At 38.3% G+C, this 10,938-nt stretch overlaps 1 protein-coding gene across 1 annotated transcript; it reads right to left on the bottom strand.

Moving 5' to 3' along the window:
- Window positions 1-237: 237 nt before the first annotated feature.
- On the bottom strand, window positions 238-5,743 carry LOC111436668 (protein FAM186A-like). Its single transcript, XM_023074390.1, has 2 exons — window positions 3,619-5,743; window positions 238-305 (listed from the first exon to the last, which is right to left on the bottom strand). Exons 1-2 carry the CDS (start codon window positions 5,741-5,743, stop codon window positions 238-240), a joined length of 2,193 nt encoding a protein of 730 aa, XP_022930158.1.
- Window positions 5,744-10,938: the final 5,195 nt, after the last annotated feature.

Genomic DNA, 10,938 nt, shown 5'->3' with positions numbered 1-10,938 from the left:
ATAGTATATGTAGCGCCCTATTTTTTTAGCCAAAATTAGTGGCGTTACACAAGCATGCTTTAATCTCATCGGTAAAGTTCATAATAAATAATTTAAAAATAAATTCGTGGACTTATATATTTAATTTTAAACCATAAATTAACCATAACATATTTTTAAATATATATAAAAAAAATTGCATTTAAAACACTTACCAACTACTAAATAAAATAAAATTCAATGCGTTCTACTACTCTATCATGCCCTATTCTGACTTCCATGCTCTTTCCAGGTCACCTGATCCAAACGTGGAGCTTTAACTTTACCTGGAAAGTATAAGGGTAGCACATGACTTAAGTATTTTACGAAATACTCAGTAAACCATCCGACGGTTGGGTTTAGCAATGCAATCACGCACATAACAGGATGAGACCTATCTTAAAACTGTCACATGTGCTTGGACTATTTTCAGTTTCGGGCAAGGTGGGTTCATATACGTACCCCTGGGCCTGACATGTTTAGGCTTAATGGGTTACACATCGCCAAATGCCACAGAAAAGGAAATACCATGAGAAACAAGTATATTGAAGGTACAAATCCGTATTAACATAACATAACGGGGAAGTATCCTGATGCACATGACACACATACATGCATGAGGTGCCCATGATTTACATTTAAAACATAGTATTAACGTCATTCCTTTTCTCATTTCATCCATGACATATTCCGTACATGCACTATGTATACCTAGTAAACATCACGTAGTCTATTACATCATTTTTCAATTCTATTCTTAGAGAGGATTTCATTTTATTCCTAACATGATATAATTGACATGACATGCCATTGTATACATAATAAAACATCACATTTCAATGCATAAAGCACACAAGCATAACATAAAAAATATGGTGCATGTTGGGGCCACAAGATTACTTACGTGTTTAGCTTAAGCTGTTGTCACTAATTTACTTGCTTGATTCTTTAAAGTAAAATTCAAGTCAACTTAGGTGAGCTCATGACATCATATTCATGTTTGAACTTATGAAGAATAATTTATCTCATTTACAATGGTCTATGTGTTAGATTTAATGCAAACATTATCGTCTTTGCCCCAGTAAAATTTTGGAATGTTTTATATATATTTTTTATAATATTATTTTCATACAAATAGTTATTATATTATTTGCGTACAACCCATTCACTACGGTAACACTTTGCCCATCTTTCATTCTCTCATTCTTCTTTTAATTCTGTACACAATCTTCCCTCTTTCTTTCTATTTGTTTCTTTTTCTTCTTTTAAAAAATTCTAGATTGTGGTCAGATTTTTGTAACAAGTAAAATGTTTTTGGTATTTAAAATTTTTAACAAAAATAAAAATAAAAATAAAAAAATCTAATAATTACAACAAAATAAAGATAATAAGAGAAGGAAGATGTAAAATATAATTACCATAATAGCAAATTATCAAGTGACATTTTTCTAGTTAAATTTGCCATATAAATTATTTTTTAATTAAATACTTTTAAATGTTAAAATAATTAATTTATTATTGTGATTAGATCATTACGATTCCAGTCCAGAGAAAAAAAAAAAAAATCTCATGTAAAATTATTAGATGTACTATTTTTTCGGGGTTAAAATTTACTTACAAATATTTTACACGTTTCAATATATACCCGAATATTCATTATCAATATTATGTTGATTTATGATAATGACGGTAAAAAATAAGAAACAAATAGAAAATATTGAAATCAACATGCCTCATCAAGTATAAAGCATGTATTGTGTGCCAAAGATAGATTAAAATGTTGTTTTAATCCATGGCCAAACATATTGTTAAACTAAAAAAAATTGACATCTCTCTTATACATAAATTCATGTATTATCTTTAAATTCTTAAATACGCTACTGAAATTTTAGTTTGTTTGATCATCGTTGCCATGACTCGATGGCGGCGGAGGAACACTACGGCTTAAAGAAGTTACAAATGTATCAGTTGACGGTGGCGGTAAATAAGGAGCGAACTGGGTCAATGGCGGTAGATGGCAGAGCTTAGTCACAGTTGTACAAAATTTTCGGAGAACAAAATTGAAACCTTACAAAATTACAACCATCCCTTATTTCGACACAAAATCTTGTGTTTGAACTATGCTTAGTTTTGAATCATTATATCTCTTGACAAACAATTCAACTTTGAATCACAAATTAAGAGTCATTTAAACATCTTAGAGAATGTCTTTCTGTTTAACCCTATTGGATGTCTTAAATACGACTAAAATCTTAGTTTGTTTAACCATCGCTGTCAAGGCTTAGTGGCGGAGGAATACTTCACTTAAAATAGTTACAAATGTATCAATTGTCGTTAGCTACAAAGGAGTATGAACTAGGTCGACAGTTTTGGATTGTAAAATTGTCGAAGAAAAAAAAAATGAAATCTTACAAAGTTACAACCCTAGCTTATCTTTGCGGAGTTGAAATTTTCATTTTTTTTATTTCGAAAAAAAAAAATTACACTATGGGAATCCACTCTCTTATTGCTATATGTATGGAAGAGAGAAATGACTTTTCAATTAGACACAATTATTTTACAGTCTTACCCTTTAACTTTTCATAAAATGTTTGACCAAAGTTTTCTACCAGAATCTTGTATTTGACTAATGTAGCTTTGACTAATGTCTTAGATTTGAATCATTATCTCAATTTTGAAATCTTATTATTATAAGATTATAATAATTTAATTCATTATATTGATAATCATTTTTATTAAAATATTACTAAGATCGATGATAATATAGCGCCAAAATTGTTAAACATAAAATAGAATTGCTTAAAAACCAAAGAAAGTTCTTTTAATTTGATGTAAGAGACATGAATTAATTATATTATAGAACTTGTTTATAATATAATATGGCATGCCGCACCTCGAATCAAATCGAGATGCTCTAGTACTAGTTCTTAAGAGGAGCGCGTCTACAGATTTCACTATAGTGTCTATTCATTGGTTATGGTATCATTTAGTAGATTGTGAAGTCTATAAAAACTTGTGTTTCATTAAATTTTAAAAATATCTTTAATTAAAATAGATAGTTAGAGAAAAAGGTAGGAAAATCATTCCATTCAGAAAAAAATATAGAAATAATGAATTTGTCCACAAAATAGTTCTTTGGCATAAGGTTTTCTTTGTGAATAGCCAAAGAAACATCCATGCTTAACAATTACTCTCAAGCTTGTGTGCTACTTGGTGCAATGGTTGGGGTTAGAGCAACGCTTCCACTCGGTGCAATGGTTGGGGTTAGAGCAATGCTCCCATCCGATGCAGCCTCCGGGGTTAGAGCAATGCTCCCATCCGATGCAGCCTCCGGGGTTAGAGCAATGCTCCCATCCGATGCAGCCTCCGGGGTTAGAGCAATGCTCCCATCCGATGCAGCCTCCGGGGTTAGAGCAATGCTCCCATCCGATGCAGCCTCCGGGGTTTGAGCAATGCTCCCATCCGATGCAGCCTCCGGGGTTTGAGCAATGCTCCCATCCGATGCAGCCTCCGGGGTTTGAGCAATGCTCCCATCCGATGCAGCCTCCGGGGTTTGAGCAATGCTCCCATCCGATGCAGCCTCCGGGGTTTGAGCAATGCTCCCATCCGATGAAGCCTCCGGGGTTTGAGCAATGCTCCCATCCGATGAAGCCTCCGGGGTTTGAGCAATGCTCCCATCCGATGAAGCCTCCGGGGTTTGAGCAATGCTCCCATCCGATGAAGCCTCCGGGGTTTGAGCAATGCTCCCATCCGATGAAGCCTCCGGGGTTTGAGCAATGCTCCCATCCGATGAAGCCTCCGGGGTTTGAGCAATGCTCCCATCCGATGAAGCCTCCGGGGTTTGAGCAATGCTCCCATCCGATGAAGCCTCCGGGGTTTGAGCAATGCTCCCATCCGATGAAGCCTCCGGGGTTTGAGCAATGCTCCCATCCGATGAAGCCTCCGGGGTTTGAGCAATGCTCCCATCCGATGAAGCCTCCGGGGTTTGAGCAATGCTCCCATCCGATGAAGCCTCCGGGGTTTGAGCAATGCTCCCATCCGATGAAGCCTCCGGGGTTTGAGCAATGCTCCCATCCGATGAAGCCTCCGGGGTTTGAGCAATGCTCCCATCCGATGAAGCCTCCGGGGTTTGAGCAATGCTCCCATCCGATGAAGCCTCCGGGGTTTGAGCAATGCTCCCATCCGATGAAGCCTCCGGGGTTTGAGCAATGGTCCCATCCGATGAAGCCTCCGGGGTTTGAGCAATGCTCCCATCCGATGAAGCCTCCGGGGTTAGAGCAATGCTCCCATCCGATGAAGCCTCCGGGGTTAGAGCAATGCTCCCATCCGATGAAGCCTCCGGGGTTTGAGAAATGCTCCCATCCGATGAAGCCTCCGGGGTTTGAGCAACAGTTTGGGTGTGAGCAACGCTTTCATCTGATGCAGCCTCCGGGGTTTGAGCAACGGTTTGGGTGTGAGCAACGCTTTCATCTGATGCAGCCTCCGGGGTTTGAGAAACGGTTGGGGTGTGAGCAACGCTCCCATCCGATGCATCCTCCGGGGTTTGAGCATCGCTCCCATCCGATGCATCCTCCGGGGTTTGAGCAACGCTTCCATCCGATGCATCCTCCGGGGTTAGAGCAACGCTTCCATCCGATGCATCCTCCGGGGTTAGAGCAACGCTTCCATCCGATGCATCCTCCGGGGTTAGAGCAACGCTTCCATCCCATGCATCCTCCGGGGTTAGAGCAACGCTTCCATCCCATGGAGCCTCCGGGGTTAGAGCAACGCTTCCATCCCATGGAGCCTCCGGGGTTAGAGCAACGCTTCCATCCCATGGAGCCTCCGGGGTTAGAGCAACGCTTCCATCCCATGGAGCCTCCGGGGTTAGAGCAACGCTTCCATCCCATGGAGCCTCCGGGGTTAGAGCAACGCTTCCATCCCATGGAGCCTCCGGGGTTAGAGCAACGCTTCCATCCCATGGAGCCTCCGGGGTTAGAGCAACGCTTCCATCCCATGGAGCCTCCGGGGTTAGAGCAACGCTTCCATCCCATGGAGCCTCCGGGGTTAGAGCAACGCTTCCATCCCATGGAGCCTTCGGGGTTAGAGCAATGCTTCCATCCCATGGAGCCTCCGGGGTTAGAGCAACGCTTCCATCCCATGGAGCCTCCGGGGTTAGAGCAACGCTTCCATCCGATGGAGCCTCCGGGGTTAGAGCAACGCTTCCATCCCATGGAGCCTCCGGGGTTAGAGCAACGCTTCCATCCCATGGAGCCTCCGGGGTTAGAGCAACGCTTCCATCCCATGGAGCCTCCGGGGTTAGAGCAACGCTTCCATCCCATGGAGCCTCCGGGGTTAGAGCAACGCTTCCATCCCATGGAGCCTCCGGGGTTAGAGCAACGCTTCCATCCCATGGAGCCTTCGGGGTTAGAGCAATGCTTCCATCCCATGGAGCCTCCGGGGTTAGAGCAATGCTTCCATCTGATGCAGCCTCTGGGGTTAAAGCCTTAGGAGTTTTAGTGATGCTTCCAAACGGTGCAGCAACTAGGACTTCTGTGCTACTTCCAATTGGTGCTACCGCTGGTGCTTGTGTGTCATGTGATGCAAAGGCACGAAATGAAAATTGATGATCGAGATTTACGACACCGGTGACATCACTAAAAGTGGCACCCACTTTCGCACAATATTGCCAAGAAATCACTAAGAAAAGGGTATGAAAGAGCTTGAAACCTTTGCCTACGGCCATTGTGGAGTGTCTTAAAGTTGTAAGGTTACAAGCTCGTTTCACAAATGATGAAGAGTAGCAATTGCTAAGATGTGGGTGGTTGGATTTTTCTTACAATGTGAGGCCCTATATATAGTTTGATGGGAAAACTATATCTAGAAAAGACCACCGAATTTAGAAAGGGTGTTAAATTTTGTGGGTTTGGGAGTATTCCAAGTATAGAATGTTTGACTATTAAATTTCTAATTTTTCCCTCCCTTCATTTGAGGATCATTAAGAATAATTATATTTTTAAACAAAAATATACTAGTGTTAGCCTTGGTTTACTTTTGATGTGCAATAAATTGATATTTTATGTTATTTCATGAACTCCATATTATTATTTTATAACCCGGTAGAGATTTTCTTCTCCATGAATTATACTTGATTAGATTACTTGTCTCATTTATACAACCCATTTATAACATGAAGAATAAGGATGACAAAGTATTTGTAGTTTTGAAACCACATTTGTTACCATGATAAATGGTAAAGTTATTGTAATTCTTTGTAGTTTTGAGATCATGTTTGATTGTGAGAAACAAGGTTGTCGCCGCTCTTTGTAGCCTACTTATCGGTTCTTAATCGTGTCCATGGTGGGTGCTAAGGTAGTATCTCTATGATTTGACCAAGAGCTTATCATAGTTTCGTTTCATGAAGATCTTAGTCCTAAATCACGGGTCATGAGTCATGATACTTGGTCGTTAAATAAATTTGAAGTGATATATAGTCGTCTATAATTTCATAAACGAGTCTCATATAAAATTTCATATCATTTCAAGTTCGTTAAATACTTAGAAACATCATGAGATTCTACATGTATTTATGTCTCTTTCCACCCCAATCATGGTTTAGAATCCAAACTTAATCAAATTAGGATGAAATCTTACCGTCTTTAACATCATTAAAATTATCCATAATATAGATTCTTAAGTCATTTGGAGTCTATTTTAGCCATAAAATATCTTAAGCGCATCAAAGAAATATTTTTGTCATTATTCGCCGGCCTTTGTTTGGGGCCTAAACATTCTCGGGTTATTTTGAAATATTTTACAATAATTCTTAACCACAAAAATAGGTGTGTTTGATCTTTAAGTCATTTAACTTGTTTGGAGTAGGTGTGTTTGAAGAAGCAATGGGCTTCTTCCCTTTTTCTATTGCTTTCTTACCGGTCATCACTGGGAGAAGGAGCTTGGCTAGGGAGAGTTTTTCTTTGAGAGTAAGAACTCTCTTGAGAGGTAATCCGCCAAAGACTTTTCGACCCCTTTTATAGGCAAAATTTGGAAGTCGAAGCAAGACAAAATGGTTTGCCAACTAGCAAAAATTTGTTTAGATACAAGATTCTTAACTTAGATGCCCTAGAATCCGTTTTCACCACAAAGTTTTTGTTAATTAAATCGCTTTTAAATTTTTGTACACAAAGTACTATTGAAAGTATTTCTTTCTTTACTGTTGAGTAATTTTTTTGAGTAGAATTTCATATTCCCGAATGAAAACGAACAATGGATTCTTTCTTGTCAATGTTTTAGGATTCCTCCATATCCGATATCGGATGCGTCGGTCTCCACTATTAAACCAGCCCTCGGGTTTATCAGAGATAAACACGGAATTGATTTGACAAGGGATTTGATTTTTTGGACTGTTTTGGTGTGTTCTTCTGTCCAAGGTTTCGGATTCTTTTTGAGCCTTTCAAAAAGTGATTTGCAAATGGGCCTGATATTTTGAAGGAAATCAGACATATAATTGAGACATCCAAAAAATCTTTGTAGTTGGGTTTTATCCGTGATTTGATCCGGAAAGTTTGAGCCAAACTCAATGGATCTTTGAATGGGTTTAATTAGACCTAAATAAATTTCAAACCCAAGAAAACAGATTCTTGTCTGAAGTTTTATTTTTGGTTTAGATACAAGTAAACCCTTTCTTTTTACTATTGCCAAAAATTCTTGAAGATGTTTAAAATGTTGATCGATATTTTGAGAGAAAATCAGAACATCGTCAATATAAACAATTGAAAAGTCTTGAAAATAATTGAAAATATCATTCATAAGTTTTTGAAATTCAGATGGAGAGTTTTTTGAAATTCGGATGAAAATGTTTAAAATGTTGATCGATGTTTTGAGAGAAAATCAGAACATCGTCAATATAAACAATTGAAAAGTCTTGAGAAGGATTGAAAATATCATTCGTAATTTTTTGAAATTCGGATGGAGCGTTTTTTAGCCCAAATGGCATAACGTTCCATTCGTATTGTCCGAAAGAGACATTGAAAGCCGTTTTGTACTTGTCTTTTTCTGAAATCTGGATCTGCCAAAATCCTGATTTCATATCAAATTTTGAAAAAATTTTAGCATTTGAAATTTTTTTTGCATTAAATCTGATTTATTTGGAATTGGATATCTAATCCATTCCAAAACCTTATTTAAGGGCTTGTAGTTTATTACCAGTCGCGGTACTCCACGTTCCTTCTCTGCCTGGTTGCTGACGTAAAAAGTCGCACATGACTAACGGCTCTTTGACGGCCTAATAGGACCCTTTTGCAAAAGATCATTGATTTCTGCTTTGCAGAATGTTAATAATTCCTTATTCATTTGAATAGGTTGGGCCTTCATAGGAATATTTTTCTCCTCGAAGTTTTTGACACAAGGAAGATTAACTATGTGTTGCTTCCTATTCCAAAAGGCATTTAGGGATAGTTGAACAAATTCTAATTTGAAGCTGTTCTTCTATTCTTTTGAATGAAATTTCTTCGTTCAGAAAAGAAATTTGTTTTTCTTTATAATTTAATACATTTATTGATGGAATAATTGTATTCTTTTGAAGGTTATTTATTTCACTAATCTTTATAGGGAAAGGAAATTAAATTTTATCTTTTTTCCTAACGCTTTTGACTCTAATCCCTCTTCAGTTATTTTAAAAGGGGTATAATTGAGTAATGAAAGGGGTACCTGGGTACCTAGGATTAGTTCTTGTCTTAAGTCCTTTACTAAAAGAATTTACTAAGCAAATTCCGTCGTTACAAACATGGACTTTTGATAGTTTGTAATTAATTTTGAGTCTGTTGTTATTTGCACCTCTAAGGCCTTCGATAGTTTTTTCAAAATACTTAGTAGGTATTAGGCCTTCTTGAATGCAATTTTGATCGACTCCAGTATCTATGAGAGTCTTTAGTGTGATTTTGAAATCATAAATTTTCAAGGTAACTAGAGCATACCATTTTTGATATTGAGAAGTGGTGATGGCTACAACGAAGGAACTTTGAAAATCATCTTCATCCAGGTTTTGTTGCGCCGTTTTCTTTTGTTCGGGCACCCTTTCTTGAAGATTGAGAATTTCTTGGCAAAGCATATATGATTCTGACCTGGTTTCAGATCTTAATGCCTATACTTCTTGTTTGAGATTATTAATCTCTCTTTGTAGGTCTTGAGTAGTGAGTTCTCTCGATTTTTCAAACCTTTGGAGAACTGATTGAAGTTTGTAGGGATTTCTTTCTTCCCTTTCAGGTGGCTTAGAGATTGTCATGGCATCTCTGAGTCATTGAGCAATTTTCTGTTGAATTTCTGGATCTTGAACTTTTTCTACCACCTCAAGTTGAATTTCTTGATCCTTTGTAAGAATGTTTATGCATCCTTCACACGTCCTCTTTCCTTCTTGTTCTGATTCATATTCTGTGCTAGAATATGAATCGGATTCTTCTTGGAGTTCGAGGATTTCTCCCTCACTTGATTGTTCTGAGTCGGTTAGAACCAGTCGTAGTAGCTGATTTTTCAGCTCTTGATCTATATCCAACTCATTGATCTTTCCTTTGATCGGACACTTGTTAGCATAGTGTCCTTCTTCTCGACATTTAAAGCAAGTTTGCTTTTTCTTTCCTCTATGGGTTTTTGTAGGAGTATTCTTTCTCCTTAAATTCGTTGGCTTTTGAGATTGCACGGGTTTATTTCGATACTTTTCTCTAGGCCTGTACGAATTATAAGGCTTTGGATGCATCCTAACCTTCTTTCTTCTGGAGGTTGAGGGGGCCTCTATCCCATTGCATCCATATTGATCGCAAAATCTTTTAAGCTCTTTTCTATTTGATATCGAAGAATTGAACTTATTATGAATCTTTGACTCATTGCAAAGTCTGAGTCTTTCTTCTATGATGAAGGATGCTATTGATCCGTACGACAAAGTCTGCCATGGAATTGTTCCATTATACTTTGTCTTAAGACTGTCTTTAATCCTTCTTTAGAAGTGTTTTGGTAGTCCATTGATAAAATTCTCTTTCCAGAATTCGAACGAATTGTCTGTTCTAATAAGAACTTTGCTGAAATACATGTCTTTGTACAACCTGAAATCTCCTAAGGTGGGGCACTTCAAGTTCATGAGTATTTCGGCGGATCTTTCCTGGTATTTCAAGGGGTTGCCCACGAAGAATTCTATAAGGGTATAAATGAGGGTGTTGACAGCATCCTCTACCCTTTCATGTTGTACTTCGGTCCTAGTTGATGGACCTTCTTCTTTGATGATTTGAGTAGTTGGCCTAACGACATAGTGGTTTAATATCTGTTGGCGAGTTGCTTCGTCAAGTTATTTGTCCCACTAGTCCTTGAGTTGCCCGGTAAATTCAGTCACTAAAACTTGAGCTATTTGATGGTCGGACTTATGGCCCTATAATTTATACGCACCTGCGGCCATCATCATTTCATTGACAACATTCATTATCAGATAGTCGAAAATCCATCGATATTCCATTCATAGATTGCTAGACCATCGTAATGAGCTTGAGTTTGTAGAGTCTTTTCTTCGAATTGAATATCCGAAAAAGACGGTTGAGGATACCAGTTTTTCTGATTACTGGTATTATTTTGACTTCTCCTGGAGATTCTTTCAATTCGATTGTAGAGAGGTTCTTCTACCTCATCTAAAATCTCATCTTCGAATTCCTGGATTTCGTCGTCATTGTTAACGACATTGACAGATGAATCCTGATGTGTTATTTCAGGATTTAGGATTCTATCCAACTTTTCTTCTATTTTGGCCATCGCGGCCTCTTCTTTTGAAATTCTCTTTGTAAATACGTCGAGGTTTTTCGGTCTGAATATTGGGATTGACTCATCGACTTTCGATACAGAGCTGCCTACTTGTTCTTGCAGAGTACTAGAATTTTTTGAGATTTTTCCCTCGATACTCTCAAA

Source organism: Cucurbita moschata, unplaced genomic scaffold (genome assembly GCF_002738365.1).
Source record: "Cucurbita moschata cultivar Rifu unplaced genomic scaffold, Cmos_1.0 Cmo_Scf00058, whole genome shotgun sequence".
NCBI lineage: Eukaryota > Viridiplantae > Streptophyta > Magnoliopsida > Cucurbitales > Cucurbitaceae > Cucurbita > Cucurbita moschata.
This window is presented reverse-complemented; position numbering and strand designations above follow the sequence as displayed.